The sequence below is a fragment of the Ambystoma mexicanum genome, chromosome 5q, assembly GCF_040938575.1.
Source record: "Ambystoma mexicanum isolate Mex_15411 chromosome 5q, UKY_AmexF1_1, whole genome shotgun sequence".
Lineage (NCBI taxonomy): Eukaryota > Metazoa > Chordata > Amphibia > Caudata > Ambystomatidae > Ambystoma > Ambystoma mexicanum.
In genome coordinates, this window is record NC_090933.1 from 817,343,918 (window position 1) to 817,362,134 (window position 18,217).

The 18,217-nt window shown below is 43.4% G+C and overlaps 1 protein-coding gene across 2 annotated transcripts in view; it reads left to right on the forward strand.

Annotated features, from left to right (window-relative positions):
* WWP1 (WW domain containing E3 ubiquitin protein ligase 1) overlaps positions 1-18,217 on the forward strand; it is a 2,181,222-nt gene that overhangs the window by 216,975 nt on the left and 1,946,030 nt on the right. For both annotated transcript variants that reach the window (XM_069621301.1, XM_069621302.1), the window contains exon 3: positions 11,090-11,225. In XM_069621301.1, the coding sequence (XP_069477402.1) occupies positions 11,090-11,225 (136 nt within the window). The remainder of the gene's footprint in view (positions 1-11,089; positions 11,226-18,217) is intronic.

The following is an 18,217-nucleotide window of genomic DNA, read 5'->3' on the forward strand; positions in this document are numbered from 1 at the left end:
CCCTCCCAACCATCCCTTTTCCCCTCCTTCCTCTCATCTCATCTCTCGGCTGGGTTTAGAGTGCCTGCTTAAAGAACTCTAGAGACTGTTGCTGATAAATGCTGATGCATGCAATCAAGTGTGTGTGACAAATTTTGAGAGCGTGGGTTGATGCTTCTAACATAGTTTCTTTGCTGTTCAGAAAACTGTTTTGGACTCCTCTCCCTTCACTTTTCTTACCCTAACAAAAGTTAGATGAGCTCTGCGCTTAGAAAGGTCTCCCGGCAGCTGGGTGACTAGCTAATAGGTATTGGTCTACAGCACGCGTATTTGCACACACCCATTTCACCCCCTCACTGAAGTTACCTCCAACCCTCTATCAGTGAGATCCACTTTCAATACAAAGTGCTTCAGTTTGATCTCAGTTCAGCACCCAATGTGTTGACCACATTTCAGCTGCCCGTATTTGGACAACTGGCTATCAAGACAAGCTTTGGCTATAGCAGTGTTGAATCTGGCGTTCTTACTGAAATTGATGTTCGACCTAGGTCTGTCAGTGTGAAGAAATCAACCCCATTACCTATGCAAAAGTTGAAGTTCATGGATTTCTCCTGGGAATTCGGCAATGGGCAGAGTGTTCTCGGCAGAGAAGAGCGGGATATGCCCTCTTCTTGTCCCAAAAATGACATTCCTTTTGGTGTGGTGGTTCAGCACCTTCTGGGACTCATAGCACCCTGTGCCCTGGCCAACCCTATGGTCAGATTCTGTGTGTGGGTGCGCAACTTCATTTGGAGGCTCATTGGGACCAGTTGCAAGGTCCACAAGGCAAGCCTGTCCCCATTCCATATTCCAGAGAGGATTTTCTTTGTTGGCAAGGCAAAAAAAACAACTGTATAGAAGCTTCTTTGAGGGAACCCTACATCAACTGGCTATGATGGTGGAGTTCCAACTCCCCGGCTGGGGAACAACAGTGGGGGAACTTGTGGAGACACGTCCGGTGTTTCAGGCAGTAGTGAAAAATTCCAGGGTGCTGCTCCTGTCAGACAATGTAGACACCTTGTACTAAATAAACTAGCAGGGAAGCACCAGGTAAGTGAGGCTGTTATCTTGAGTATTATTACTATTATTTTTTAGTCATTTATATTGCACTTAATGCCAGACTCCTCCAGCTTCAAAGCTGTGTACCCTGAAAGTCATGTTTTGGGAATGGGCCCTGTAGAACAACATTGCCTTACAGGCCGCACATCTATCACCGACAGTCATCGAAGAGGTGAATTTGTTGAGCTGGATGACTGACTCCAACCCTGCGTGGTAAGTGTAGAACATAGTTCGGTCCTCTGTGTTGAGGGACACCACAGGTGGATCTTTTTACTTCAGAAATGAACAAAGTGCCAGCATTAGGCCGCCTGCATGTGGGAGAGGTTGCTGAAGGCCACCCTATCCATATGGGACAACCTGTTAGCTTATGCTTTCCCACAGCTCCATATGAGTGCCTGGGTTCTCCTGAAATTTTGCATTTTCTGGATTGACAAGTTCTCTTGATAGCCCCTTTTGGTCGACGAGGCACTTTTCTTCTGGCCCACTGCTTATTGCACATGGGCCACCTCTTCCTCTAGATCTTTCACCAACAATGTGGAACACTGTTAGGCAGAATTATATGCAGTACCCTTTGGGAACACCACACACAATTAAGACAAGTGACAGTACAATTTCACCTTTGGTACAAGCCTGTACTACAGTTATAGTGGTAGCAATAGCAGAGCAGCCAGACTTATCTCAAGAGTAAGTGAGCAGTATCAAATAGTTACACAAAGGACAGCAATTACTATGATTCAGGCAAACACTGACTCAAGGTTTTAAAGTAAAAGAATATACATTTGTTTCACTCTTCAGTTGTACAACATTTCACTATTCTAAGCAGTTTAAAAATCACACTCCTAATACACCACACCACTTCCCTTAAATTCCAGACAAGTTAAGCTTACAAAATGAAATGGGAGCAAAATGGCACTCCAGCAATTTAAAAGGGAGGGAAAAACAAAGTTATCAGAAATTGGGTCAAACCAACAGGTAAGTACTCAGGGCAATTGAACAAGAGGAACTACAGTGATAGAATCAGGTAGAAAAGGCTTATGGCCAAAGTCAATGGGTCAAAAGTTTTTTGCTCAAGATCACACAGTTCAGGGTAGTTTGCGGTAAAGTTCGTGGCACGGTTTCTGGACGAGGTTGGTTGATACAAAAGTTAGTACAAAGAGAAGAGAAGGGCAAGCCCTCGGATTGGAGAAAGATTTGAAACACTTGCACCGCGGTTGAACGAAACAGACAACGGGATTTGCACAGTACCTTAAAACGGAGAGGAAGCTGTAGCTGAGGCGGACGTTCCTGGTAGTTCCTGCAGGCTCACGGTTCCTGAAGCGACTGTCGGACTGACAAGAAGTAGGACTGGAGGGTCCTGCACTACCCAGTGAAGAAACCAGCAGCAGAGCAAAGCAACCAATAAAAGGTGCGCTCCTTAAAACCCAAGCAGGGTCTGAACCTTCCTGGCTATCCGGCCCACTGTAGCTCTGTAAAGCGAATTCGACCAGAGGAGGGGTCCTGGCTTGTAGTTTGGGCATACTGGTTGGTCCCACCAGCTCAAGGGAAGAAGTTTCCTGGAGGATCTTCTGTCGTCAGATTCTGGAGATTCGGACCTGCAGCAGGGCTTCACCGGGCGGTTCAGTCAGTGTAGGGGTCCTCTTCTGCCAGTTCCTCGTTGGTTCTTTAGTTCCAGTGGCGACTCTTCCTTTCCAGTCCCAGAGACCTGCTTTTTATGCAGTTTTCCCCCCATTCATACAGCCTGGCTGTCAATCACACAGCAGGGTGGCTGTCCTGGCGAGGACAGTCCCCTCAGCTACTCAAACAGGAGTGCGACTTGGGTTACCAAGGGAACCCATGGCAGGGGTCCAAAGATCCCTCCCTCACATCCTGCCTACCTAGATTTTCCGGCGCCTTAAGGAGGGCTTCTATGCAGAAGCCTGCGAAAACACAGCAAACAAATGAATCATCCCCAGTTTGGCGCGCAGAGAAAAACACGAGAAAGACTTTATCAAAAAGAAATGGCGAATAAACCCAGCTGGAGCCAAAATAAAATGTATTTGGTCAAGCGGGTTTATGTTCAAGGCTAATATAATAGCCTAAAACATTACCACGTTTATGTAAGATAATCGTGGTAGAAAAGTAAGGGTAGATACCACTGCCACCGCCACCAGCCAAGTCTTAATTTTAAGGGAGCAAAACAATGCTCCAAGAGGCACAGACAAAAAGGGATAAGAGTTTACCCTTTCCAATACTCCATGTAAGATGGGGTGTACTGGGTCTGTGGTGTAAAGTGACTACAGGAAAGTTAATGGCAACTTTACCCTTTTCTGGGGGACAGTAGTCAGCCCCAGAAAATGGAGTTGATGGGAAGTCTCAAAGACAACCCTGTGTCACTGCACTGAATGTGCTGTGTAACGCACATAAAAATATGAGGCCATGGAGTAGGTGAGACTCCGGTGCTCAAGATCACACAAAAAGTGAAAATACATGCAGCAAAACACATGTAAGAGTGGGGAAAAAGGCTCAAACTCTTACCAGGTGAAAGAAATGAATCCTAGAAATCCAGCAAAGCTACTGAGGGTCTCATTAGGTAAGGGAAATCAGCCATTTATGAGAATTCTCCCTAACAAACACCAGTCCCATCATTTTTCCTTGGACGTCTGACGCCTGAAAAATTGACCTTCGCTGAAATTAATCTCTGAAGATAATTTGCAAGTTTTGGCAGCCACAAGAAAGAGTTCATCTTATCTGCAGAGTAAAGGGAAGTGGCTCAGATTTTTCAATGTGCACAAGTATCTCTTTGAGCCCATCTCTCCAGCGAGTATAAAGTGATTTCCCCATGGTATCCTATTATACGCCACTTCCTGGTGCTCTCATCGGTTTCCTCCCATGCGTAGAACTATTCCTGCATGAGACTTTACTGTAGTATTCACAGCCCTGGTGCACAAAACATTCAAACCCATGAACTCAGCTGACTTGGGATGGTGTTGTGGAAAACTGCTGTTCTGATAGCTGTTAAATCAGCCCTAGGATGCGTGAACTTCACGCGCTATCAGCGACCAAGCCTTACATTTTCTTTCACAAAGGCACTGTTTCCACAGTTGCCTTTGTCCATCTGAAAGCGGTATCTGAATTTCACGTTAATCAAGAAATTACCAGTCTTTTTTTCCATCTCTTCAACCTGAAGAAGACAGTTTTACGCCTTGGGGCCTTGAAGTTCTACCTCAATAGGATTAAACCTCTAGGGTCTTCGACAGATTTTGGTACTATTTTAGGTGCTCATCCGGGTAAGCAGGCAGTATAAATAGCCAATGGATTGTATCTTGCATTATTCTTTGCTATGCAGGGACTAAAATAAGGATTTGACTAGCAGGACCTGAAAGCTGCTTGTGGGTGTTCAGCATCACTTTGTAAGCAGCAGCTACGTCAGGGGAACCAGGAGATGTTCTATAGCATTCCTCAAATCAACTCCCATGTATGCAAACTATAACTTTATCAATTATGTATGGCTTATTATGCTTAAAATGTCTTTTAGATGTATCCTAATGCTCATTCATACACATTCCCATACACACCAGTTACTGTCACATAGGTATGTTGGCAAAGCATCAGTTGACCTGGACAGTTAAATGTAGGTCATGGCAGCTGTTGGTGGCAATCCACTCAGGTTCTCCTACGCTATAAGCAGGAGCTAAATAACTCCCAGCAATTTTAAACCCTACTATGAATTGCAATGCAAAGCTCACCATTAGGGCCGTCGCGCACATTTGACAAGAGCAAAAAGCACACTAATAGGCGTTGTTTTTGTATTCTGCTGCAGTCTTTTGCCAACAGTCTCTTGACAGCTCCAGAAGTGATGCACAATTCGGACAGGCAGCTCTCAGCAACATTGTCTCAGTAGAGTAGGGTCCTCCTCCCTGAGGTAGTGATGCTTGTCACTCTTCCCATAAGTATGGAGGAAAAGGGATGGGAAGTCCCCTTTCCACAATAAACCTTCTCTCATCCCATCTAAAATGTAGCTAGTCCTCCGATGCCTCTCGGCAGGTAAAGGGACTGAAGGGAAGCAGCATTTTTTGTGGAGTCATGGGCGTGGCTGCCTTATTGTGCTAAAGCACTGTGAGGATATGTTAGGAATGCATGCACACAAAGTTCTGTAACCATGACAACATCTTCGTGTATGGTTCCAGAATGTTGATGAGACCATACACGAAGATGTTAACGAAAAGAAGTTGGCCTCCTCGGGGGTTCCTCCAATTAAACTAAAGATTCCCATCTATACTTGAGACTAGTTGTGTAATTATGTATGGATGGAATACATAACAATTGGCGACGAGGAGTTGTTTTCATGGAGAGAGCCCCCGGGCACAGCGTGAGGAGTGTGATACATGAAATGTACATTGATGCCGTATATCACCAGAAGCTGTGATAATGCTGAATACGATGAAGGGACTATACTAACAAGTAAGGAGGTGAGCGGCGCAACGAAAAAGAAAAGAACTGTTAATGCTAATACTCACTCGGAACGGCATTATACGGACGCTGCACGAGAGCGGACCAACCGTCTAGTGCATTAGAAAAAAGGACCTCAATGCGTGCTATGCGTGCCGCCATTTTAAGGCATCATTAAATGTGAAGGATTCACGCGATCAAGTGGAAAACAATATAGTGCACGCTGCGTGTGTGCGGAAGGAGCGGTTTACAGTGGAGGTTCACGTGATAAGAGAGGGAGATATTATGTGATAAAAAAAAATAAAAAAAAATTTGCCATTGGGACTAATTTAAAATATGTGCAAGAGTGGATGCTTTGATAATTCGGAATAAGAAGAAAAAGGTAAAAGTACAGCCAGTGAAGTGTCATACTGGATATAATATTGTCAGGAAAAGATTTCTTTGCATACCAGTGCATCATGCAGACCATATCTGCCCCAGTGAAGTTTTTGCCATTGCCGGGTAATCCAAATTGTCCATGGGAACAGTGGCAAGATAATTTCCAAGTGTATCTGAGGGCAATAGGAGGCTCAAGGTACAGTGATGATCAGAAGGAGGCTACACTTCTAAGTTGCATTGGTGCAGAGGCATTAAGAGTTTTCAGGACATTACCTGAATTGGAACATGATGAAGTGAATTGGGAAGAATCTTCGAGTGGAGCTAGGAAATATGACACAGCGATTGCCAAACTTAGCAAACATTTTGGAAACAAAACTAATATTGTACTGGAGAGATACAGATTTTTCACGAGGAAACAAAGTAAGGGAGAAAGCATAGACTCATATTTGGCTGCGCTAAGGGGTTTGATGGCTACCTGTGCCTTCACAGGGGTAGCGGATGAATATTTGAGGGATCAGATGGTGTTGCATGTGGCAGATCCTCGTATTCAACAACGTTTGTGGCAGGCAAAGAACCCCACATTGGACAAGACAATTGAGATAGCCAGGTCAATAGAACTTGGTGAAAAATGCATGAAGGAAGTCCAAAACAAATTGGAGAATGTAGAAATCAAATCGGTTCAAGACATGGAGGATGGGCAGCATGACATCCAGGAAGGCGAACTAATTGCCATGGTTAAGAGATTGGTCAGGTCAGAGACAAATAATGGGCCTAGACAAGAAAGAGCAGGAATGTTCAAACAACATACTAGATGTTCAAATTGTGGATGGTATAAACATGCCAACGCAGAAAAAGACTGTCCGGCAATGTCGGCGGAATGTTTCAGATGTGGACATGTAGGGCATTTTGGAAAAATGTGTCGCAACAATAGAGGAAGAGGTAGATTTAATAGCCGGTTTGGAAGAAATGCTGGACGATACAATAGAGGCAGAGGTGCAGCAATGACGAGTATAAAGGCATTGGAGGAAATGGGTGGTCCAAGCAACTTGGTGGCAGTCACGAATCAGCTTGAAGACAGAGTTCAGATACTAGCTGTTGCACCAGATGGAAAAAACGTGGGACCGTGGATCGCCATGGAGATAGATGGCATAACTTTACAAGTGATGGTGGATACTGGATCTCCTTATACGATGGTTGATGTGGAGACATATGTTACTGTATTAAAGAAAAGAATGGAAGAGCTACAGATGACAAGAATAAATGCAACAGGGTATGGTAAAACACCCATCAACATTATAGGATTTGTTTGGGTACATCTCAATTTTGAAGGGAGGAAAACATATTGCAGATTGTATGTGGCTGAGAATGGGTTTTCGATAGTAGGATGGTGGGAACAAGCATCCTTGAAAATGAGAATTCATCCAGGTGAAAATGTACCCATTTTGTGCATAACTGAGAAAAGTTGTGATACCGCAGAGAATTTGGCAAAGGCTTTCCCCAAAGTATTTAGTGATAAAATAGGGTTACTCAAAGGATTTGAACATCGGATTATACTCAAAAGAGGTGCAAAACCAGTGGTACATAAAGTGAGGAACATACCCATTGGTACCAGAGAGGCATTGAAGAGTGAATTAGAAAGATTATGCAAGCAAGATGTCATCAAACCCATTGAAAGCTCAGAGTGGTTATCCCCGATTGTAATTGTAAAAAAAACGGATGGATCCATCAGGATGTGCGTGGACTTAAGAGACTTAAATGCCAACATATGGGTAGATCGACATCCTTTGCCGAACATAGGGGAAATGTTGACCACCATGAAGCCAGCAAAGTATTTTACGACGTTAGATCTATCGTCAGCGTATCATCAAGTTGTATTAGAGGAAGAGTCTAGACACTTAACATCGTTTGTAACACCATTGGGAGCTTTTCGATACAAGAGAATGCCTTTTGGGTTGGCTTCAGCAGCTGCTGTATTCCAGAGATTAATGCATCATTTATTTGAAGGTTTACAAGTAGTACATTATTTCCAAGATGATATATTGGTATCAGGGATTTCTCAAGAAGATCATGATGCGAAGTTATTAGGTGTACTACAGGTTCTGCAACAGAAAGGAATGACACTAAAAATTGAAAAGTGCAAGATCAAGGATAGTGAGGTAACATACTTGGGTCATCGGATAAATGCTGATGGTATAATGCCAAAGGAATCATTGGTAGACACCATTCTAAAAATTTCAGATCCAAAAAACAAGGACCAACTCAGGAGTTTCATGGGTTTAACAGAATACTACTCGAAATTCATTGACCATTATTCAGATAGAACGGAGAAAATGAGAAGATTGATGTGCAAAGGTGTGAAGTTTATGTGGTCTGAGGATTGTAGGAGTGAATTTGAGCAAATCAAAACATTGATCAATAAAGCACCAGTGTTAAAGTTGTTTGATTCCAGTGCCAAGACAAGAATATCAGTGGATGCAAGTAATATAGGATTGGGAGGTGTACTAGAACAAGTGCAAGCAGGTGAAATTGTTCCCATTGCCTTTGCCTCAAGGACATTAAGAGGTGCTGAAAGACATTATTCAACGATAGAGAAGGAAGCTCTTGGGGTTAAGTGGATATTAGAACACTTCAAAAGTTTAATTTGGGGCATCCCAGTGGACATTAGAACGGATCATAAACCACTTATCCATGTTTTAAACTCAAAAAATCCTCACATGACATCTCCACGCATAAGGAGATGGACACTGATCATCATGCAGTTTAATGTGACCATAAAATACACTCCAGGAAAAAACAACGTGGTAGCAGATTGCTTTTCACGCCTGCCGTGTGAGGAGCTTGCGGGTGATTGTGAGCACAAAGATGAAGGCATGGAAGAAGAAAACATGGATTGCATTGTAGCTCAAGTACACCCGAGTTTCTCAAAGGAGGAATGGGTAAGAGCCAGAGAATGTGACCCGGAACAGGAAATGTTGAGAAGAGCCATTGAGAGTGGTTGGAAAGACATTGATGACAATGTAAAGTACTGGGAGAGATTTAAAGATGAGTTGTCTAGTGATAAGATATGTGTATATCAAGGAGAGCGTGTAATACCTCCGACAAACTTGAGGAAGAGGATTATGGACATTGCCCATGAAGGGCACGTGGGAAGGATGTTGACAAAAAGAAGAGTAAGGACAGCTTATTGGTGGCCTAATATGTGGGGTGAAATGGAATCTCTGGTTAGAGATTGTACTGCATGTGCAGTAAGTGACAAAAGTAAATTGATTAGGACAACCCCGTTACAGCCGGTGAATATTCCCAGTACAGTATGGACAAAATTGGCTATTGATATAGCTGGACCATATGAAACTTTGGAATCACAAAAAATATTCCTCATAGTGTTGGTGGATTATATGTCCAAATGGGTGGAATGTGGTAGTATTGAGGACTCTGTGTCGGCTATCAAGGTTGTGAAGTTTTTGGAAGAAATCTTTAACAGAGAAGGAGAACCACAAGAGTTAGTGTCTGATAATGGAGCTCAATTCATATCTGTGGAATTGCAAAAGTTTCTGAAAGATAGAGCAATTAAACACAGCACAACGGCCTTATATCATCCAATGGGGAACGGTTTGGTGGAGAGGATGAATCGCTTCATAAAAGGCATTATCCAATTGGCCATTATAAATGGTTTACCATGGAAAGAGACACTCAAGGAGGCTCTCAACACATACAAAGTTACTCCACATTCAATAACTGAAGAAGTTCCATTCACCTTGATGAGAGGAAGGTTATCTACAAATAGACTTAAGCCAGCGTGGATGATGAACAAAAGAAATACAGAGATAAATTTGGAAGACATTGTCATCAGAGTAAAAAAAAAACAAGAAGAGTATAAAAGATACTATGATAAGCAAAAACATGTACAAGAAAGTCAAATTGTGAAAGGTGATTGGGTAAGAGTGAGAGAACCAAAACGTGTAATGAAAGGGGAGTCAAGATATCGACCTCTTCAAAGGGTGATGGAATGCTCAAAGAAATCCGTGATTTTAGAGGATGGCAAGAAATGGTCGTGTGATGATGTTGTTTTGGCAAAGGAGGAGGAGGTAATGAGAAGTAAAAGGGAATGGTATGGAGAAACATCTCAAGAGATGAATATCAAGAAAAAGAATGATGAGACAAGTGTGAAGAGCAAAGGAAGTACACAGGAAGAGAAAGTACAAGGAAATTCACATGAAGGAAGAAATGACAATGTTCAGTCGATACCAAGACATAGGAAAAGGATGTGGAACCGTAAACAAGATTTTGTGTATTATTGAGAACTGGAAACTGAGAAGTTGGACTGAGGAATTGGACCAGCTTAGATGTTACAATCGTGGTAACATTAAGATATGTATCCTTTATAATTTGTAGAAGTTAAAGTTGAGATTTATATATATATATAGTTATGTATGCATAGCATAGCAGAAATTGTATTTTAAGATATTCAAAAGTTTCCAATATTTATTATGTTTATTTAGAAAGGGAGATGTGAGGATATGTTAGGAATGCATGCACACAAAGTTCTGTAACCATGACAACATCTTCGTGTATGGTTCCAGAATGTTGATGAGACCATACACGAAGATGTTAACGAAAAAAAGTTGGCCTCCTCGGGGGTTCCTCCAATTAAACTAAAGATTCCCATCTATACTTGAGACTAGTTGTGTAATTATGTATGGATGGAATACATAACAAGCACCGGTCCTGCTTGGCAGGAACTCCTGTAAATATAGAGGAAAGGGGACTTCTGACTGGAAGTCAAGTAGTCACTACAGTGAGTTGATCGTTTGAGATATATTGAAGATGGTGCAAGCGCTGTAACTTTGAGAACTGCCAGAGCATTTTAAGGTAATTTTGTATCTTTATATGTAACTGCCATGGGTCAATTTTTCTATTTTTGTGTATTCCACGATCGTTTTAGTAGGAAAATACTTTGTGTTGATAGTCCAGGCCTGTTCCAGTAGGCAAGGTATGGCATTTTGTTTTTAATAGTGAAGGTGCTGATCGATGTGGTGGCACATTTAGTCCATGAATGGCTTTCATGAAATTATTTTTGTTATCACCTTAGTTCCTTTAGAGGCAGACAATAACTTGCTCTTATGTGCCATCCAAGAACAGCCATCTTTGATATCTTGTAATATTTCATTTGAGACTGCCAACGGTAATCCGTTTTCCTTTGTTTTAGTTTCTAGTGCCAAATTGAAAAGAAGAAAGAACTGGTTTGGAACATCGGTGTACACAGAATTGGCAGCGGATGGAGAAACAAAGAAAACCACAAAATCAAATGGTTCAAATCCAAAATGGGATGAGCAAATCACTCTGTAAGTAGGAGTATTTATTTATTTTTTAAAATCTTCTTAAAGGTGTGATTCTAACCAAAATATAAGCCTGTTTCTTGACTTCCTTTTTAGCATCTGAATATTGGGTTGGATCGATTGTTTTTTCCACCAGAACATGTATGTTTCTGTACAAAGAAAAAAGTGCACTGTTCTTTAAACATCTCAGAAATGTTTGTTTCTGCCGTTGTGTTTCAAATCTTCCCCTTGGTGCAGGATACTGCAACACTTCACTGTATAGTGTAACCTCTTGTTTAATCAACCTAAGTTCACATTCAAAATAATGCCTATCTGGATGCTGCTTTTTGCCAATTGCCCCTTGTTAGGCAGAAACCTGTGCAGTTCCCTCTGGGACCACTGCAAAAGTTTAGGACTACAGGTGTTTGGCAGTAAACCCACTTGGTAGCAGTCTGTACCACACAGATTCACCCGGTAGCTGTGGCTGAGCAGTTAGACTTCCCTCAAGAAGAGTTAGGCAGTATACAGAGTATTCACAATAGGTCAAAAGAACACAGTAGAACAAGTAAACACTGACCAGAGCTTGGTGTAAAAGAGATATAATTATTTATTTAAAACCACATCTAGAAAAACACACAGGCACCAATAGTAAGCAATTCAAAAACACAGTCACTAAAAGATATACACTCCCTTAAAAATATATTTGATAATTCTTTAGTAAAGCCCCACTTATTTTCAGACAGCGGTGAGCGCTTAACGCAGATGGCACTCTAACAATTCGTTTTAAAAGGGAGAGAAAAGCAGAGTATAATATGAAACAGATCCCAACACTTTCAGAAGAACAAAACAAGAGCGGAAGGCAAGTAAAACCGTGAAGTTAGAGTTCAGTAGGCCGGGTCCACTTTAAGAGGATCAGAACGAAATGTGTCTGAGGTCACACGGTTGCAGTGCACAAAAGTCTTGAAAAGGTTCAGAAAGAGTTGGACCAAAGAAAGGGACCAGTTAGGACAAGGCGGCCAGTCCAGTCCAGAGGGTTGAGGGATTATTATTGCCTTGTAGCAATCTTTAGAAAGGGAGGCCTGGCGGACACGGTACCTTAAAGTGGTGAGAATACTCCAGCGGGGGCAGTTGTTCCTGGCAGCGGATGCAAGTCGGTGCTTCGTCCGGGGGAAGAGGGGATCTCGTCGGGGAGGAAGACAGGAGTCCGTTGAACTGCCAGGGAAGAAACCAGCCGCTGCGTTCTCAGGTAAAAGGAGCGGTCCTTTGATTTGCGGTCCAGTGGTAAGTGGCAATCCGGTTGCCAGGGTGCTTGGCACGGGCAATTCGACCACAAGACGTCCTGGGATTCGAAGAAAATAAGGTAAACTGGTTGTGCCCACCAGCCAGGGGAAGAAGCCTCTCCAGCCGGGAGATCTCTCTGTCGTCAGGAAGTGGTGAGTCGGTTCCGCAGGGCTCCACCGGTGGTTTTGTCGTGGTAGGTCGGCTCAGCTTCTCCCTCGTCGGATTCCCAGGTCCTGTGGCGACTTCTGAAGTTCCAGGCCCCAAAGCCCTGCTTTTATGCAGCACACCCCCATTCACTCAGCCTAGCTGTCAATCAAACATGCTAAGTGGTGAGCCGGCCGGCTCACCACTTGGGCCAATCACACAAGAGTGCGACTTGAGTTACCAAGGTAACTCAGTCCAGGGTGCCTAAACCCCCTCCCACAGCCCCTGTGGTACCCAGACAGAGTGGCACCACTTTTGGAGGCTTCTGTGGAGAACAAAGGGCTCGACTTGGGTTGGAGTCACAGAGGAGAAAACAAACGCCATTTTAGAATAGAGTCCTGGCAAAAAATACCAACCGGCGAATTAATATTAAATAAATAAACCGGCGGTATGTTCGAGGCTATGAGAATTAAATAATTAAAGTTGGTAGCCTCGAACAATGGGAAAATCACATAGGGATATATTCGCGGTCGAATATAAAAAGTAGTATCCACTGCCACCAGCCAAAACTCGAGCAGGGGGGGACGGAGACGTGCCCCCTCGACTAACAGACCCCGGGGAAATTGAATTGCCCCGACCAGTATGTCCACAATATGATGGTTTGTACCGGTTTCTGTTGATAATTTGGGACTAGTAAAGCCAATGGTGACTTTACATGCCCTGACAGACAGTAGTCAGTCCCAGGGTATGGAGTCTATGGTGGGGTGTCACTATGACACCCCTGTGTTACTGCACGGAGGGTGCTGTTTAACACACATAGGAAAAACACATGAGACCCTATGGAGTAAAGGACCCCATAGCCCATTAAACACATTAGCAGTCAAAGGAACACCATAAATCATGTCCAAGAGTGGGAGAAAGAGTCTCACTCTTGGCAGGAGAAAAAAACAAACTCTAGAAATCCAGCAAAGCTGCTGGGGGACTCACTAGGTTAGGAAATTCAGCCTAAAGAGAGAATTCTCCCTAACAAATCATACCACATGGTGTGTCAAAATTCAAAAGACAGAAAAGTGAGGGTTGGTGAAGGGAAGGATTGGAAGGGGTTGAGAAAACATGTCATAATAAACAGATATCACAAAAAGGAGAAAAGAACATAAAAAAGCCATTAGTTGCTAATCAATCTGATTGTCACCACCATATGCAGTGTAGCGTTTCCAGCAAGTGCTAAAATATTAGCTTACCCGCAAGTAACACGAAAAAGTCCATGTGACTGTTGTCAGGTGAATAATAACTGGGTCAAATCCCCAAATTCAGTAATCTGTAACAAAGCATTTGGCAAATTCCTATGTTAGTGTATGCACATGATCGACCACTAATAGGCTTAAAAGGAAGGGAAAAATCATCCCATGTCGAGTAGGGAGCATGTAGAACACTGATAATACAGTGAAGTGTTGCAAGCGTGCAGATTGAATTTGTAAAGAGTTTCCATCCTATTCTATAAGCATCCCATTGCTCGTTAAATTTGTAAATAAAGAAGAATTTTAAGTAAACGCGAAACAATTACCATCATAATACTATTAGGTACAGGATATACATAATGTGTGCAATCTTAGTTAATGTCTCAAAAAACCAGAAAATTACTGCCATACTGCAGATCACCATTGTATGCAATCTGTATTGCTGTCACGGAAAAAGCGAAAAAAGCCCTATGTTGCAGATCGCCACCAATAAAGTCAAATAACACGTGATAGCGGGCCATTACTGACAAATCCATTAAATGTATGGATAACCGCATATATATAACAGGATTTGGGGACTCCCCCTGCTGCTCGGAATCACACGTGTCGGCTGCACACGAGTATTCGGCAGCCAGCGCCATTTTAGAAACTCAGGTAGTGTTGGGTCTCCATGGCAACGCGGCCACGCATTGTCATGGTGCACTGATTGATCTAGCAACCTTTGCTAGCTAATACGGCCGCCATTGTTACCTGCTGCCGATTTCTATTCAACCTCAATGCCGGCCGCCACCAAACTGCTACGTAAGCCCATTGCGCAGCGTGAGTTTGGGTGTTAGATTGTCCTGCTAATCAGAGTTACATAATCATAGTGTTTGTAATGTTAAAATGAACTTACAATTTATGCTTTTGCCAACAGGCAATTCCGATCATACTTCATGTATTCGTGTGAATGACGGCACTACTAATCCGTTCATGCACAAATTGTCTAGTCAGTGCGTTTCTGTAATAATGAGTTACTTGGTCGCATTACGCCGCTGATGCGGAAGAGCATTTAAATACTGTTATCATACTCTATATACTTGTGTGGATAACGGCACTCCTATGCCGTTCAATGGTTACTGTTCAATTATAATGTTGATCGAATGTGAAAGGATCACAAACCCTTGTTTGTGTAAAATAAATGAATTATAGCTAATCGGTGCCCAAATGCTTCCTACTACCCTACATATATCAAAAGGGAAATGGATATACACAAAAAATGCAATCAATCGACCCATTAATCATTCATGAGTCGAAAAACATTTTGGTAAATGGTTTAAAGTAGACTTGCCCTACAGGAATGACACCATCTCCTTGTCACTATTAAGACCTGTTATGGTTGAATTCAAAAAATATATAGCACAAGCTTCAGCCTGTCTCAATAATTTTAGCCTGTCTCCTCCTCTTTTGTTCAGGGTAACATGCTGCAGACCTATAAATCTAATCTCAGATTTGTTGTGCATTTGGTGACAGGTTTGCCAATGTTCAGCTAACGGCAGAGAAATATCTTGGCTGCCGATCTTGGCCAAATGTTCACAAATACGTACTCCTGACTCTCTTTTCGTGCTGCCAATGTAAATCTTCTTACAAACACAAATAATACCATAAATAACAAATTTAGTTTTGCAATTAATGCCTTGTTTGACCAAAGTTTTCCATTAACATCCTTGAATTAATTTGTCTGTTCATGTGCGTACCTACACTGCGCGCACATGCCACACTTTCTAAAGCCACTTAAGTTCCTATGGAGCCAAGTAGTCTGGCTCACGTACTTAATATCTGGTAATAGTGATGGCCTGAGTATTGTCTGGAGTGTTCCAGCTCTCTTGAAGATCATGCATGGCCTCTCCCCTACATATTGGTTGATATGTTCATCAAGTTTCAATAAGTACCAATGCTTTTTGAGTATGATTTGAATTTGCTGATGGTCTCTACAATATTGTGTTATAAACATGTCTCGGACACCAGCCTCAAGGCAAAGACGTCAAAAAAACTCCAAATCCTGGATGCCCCTAACCTCAAAATCACAAGCTTTAAAGAATACGTAGTACTCTGCCCCTAAGGACACCCTTTCAGGGGCAATGCACCGCAAACAGCCCCCTGCTCCATAGCCCTTACCTGCACATGCTCCCATAAAGTTACCATACTCCCAATGGACCCCGGAACAGTTTGATAGGGTTACGAGAAGGTCTACTTTTGTTGACTTTCTGGATCAACACTCGGAACAACTTGCCAACTTCCAGGGACCCACTCAAGGCGAAGCAGCTAAATAGCAGCTTGACGCAAAAAAAGCCTGCCTGGACCTAACTCAACCTAGTACATCTACCTATCAAACAGTGTGTATTACGACATTCAAGTCTCCCAAGACCCTGGTTCATTAGCAGACCAAGGATACATGGAGGATGCAGACCAACACGTTGATGACGATGCTGAATACATAATTCAATCGCCAGACCATACTGACCAACCACTGGCCGATTTCCCTGTGGATAACCAGTTGCAGTATAACGATCTTCTTCTAAAAGCTGCAGAACACTTTAAAATCAATACCTCCGGTCGATAAAGACTTTGTAGAGGACTTCCTTGGGGAATAAGAGATCTGCAGCACATCTATCCCACTGCTCCAATCTGTCCAAGGGTGCATTCAGCCTTCTCTACTTAACCCAATCTGACGAGGGCAGTCAACCCACGCATTGAGAAATTAATTTAGACGCAGCAGACAATACGGGCGGATTGTGGCAGAAGGTACCCTCATCAAACACCATGCATGGTTTACATCAATCTGGTTTCAAGTTCGAAACCCAAGCCACTCTTTTGAACATGCCTATCGAGCCCAACGCATTATTCGGTGAAGCGGTTGAGGATGCACTGAAAAGCGCTGAGGAGGAATATGACACCCTCAAATTCCTGGGACAACTCACAAGCAAGACCTTTGTGCAGAGAGGAGGTTCTAATGCACGCCGGTTTAGAGGACAGAACTCCCAGCGGTCCACTAAAAACTACAACCAGGGCGGACAGGGTTCATCATGGGGTTCCCCACAGGGGAGCTCCTCCCAACATTTCAAAAGGGGCCACAAAAGTTCCAGAATTAGAGGCGGATCCTCCTCAAGAGGGGGCTACACCCCTCCTAAGCAAAGATCAACCGCTACAGGTCCCCTCCCATGCCTCTCCAGTAGGAGGTCATATTTCACATTTTACCCACTCATGGGAGGGAATCATGTCGGACAAGTGGGCTTTTTGCATCATGGCGGGGGACTATTGCATAGAGCTAATACAAACACCAGCCAACACCGCCAAGTCAAAGACAAACTACGCAGGAAGAACAGCGCATCCTGCTGGAAGAGTTCAAGGCACTGCTGCTAAAGGACACCATAGAAATCGTCCTGGCAAGCCACGTGAACAAGGGTACTCAATGTACTTCCTTGTGTCAAAGAAAAACTTTAACTATGCGCCCTGTCCTAGACCTCCGCCCTGCGAACACCTATGTCTTGCCACAAACATTCTGCATGACAACACTATGAGAAGTAATCCCACTACTAAAACAGGGGGACTACATGGCATCCTTGGACATGAAGGATGCATACTTTTATATTTCAATGTTCCCAGCAAACAGAAGATTTCTGCGCTTCAAAATAGCGAATCAACTCTTCCAATTCAAGGTGCTACCCTTCGGCATAGCCTCCGCTGTACTAAAGTACTAGCGATAGTGCCGGCGCACCTACGCAGAGCATCAATCCCAGTGTACCCTTATCTGGACAACTGGCTGATAACCAGGGCTTCCCCTCAAATTTGCAAGCAAAATACCCAAAGAACAATCAGTCTGCTGTTCTGTCATGGTCACAGGCCCCAGGACTCCCAAACCACACCATCTTGTGATGGGGGCAGTGGGCCACTTGTCTCAGTTATGTCCCTTTGGGACTCATAGACACAGGGGCCCTGGCTGGACATATAAAGAAGTGAGTAGGAACACTTTATTTCAGTGCAGGAGTGCTTTTATTTCATAAACTTTCCAGGTGCTGAAAGCCTATATTCCAGAATGTGCACTTTACTGGGGTGTGGCTCCGTAGGCTTGGTCGCCATGTGCTGACTTCATGTGCTATCTCAGGGAGGGGCAAGGTGTGGCAGGCAGGCTGAATCTGGTGGGCGTGGTTTCTAAAGCTCGGCTATATAAGCTGTTCCATCCTTCACGCCGGTGTTTCGCGTTACATTGCACCTCCGTGCAACGAGACGCTATAAGCTGTTCCATCCTTCACGCCGGTGTTTCGCATTACATTGCAACTCCGTGCAACGAGACGCTCACCGCTGCCTGGACCAGCA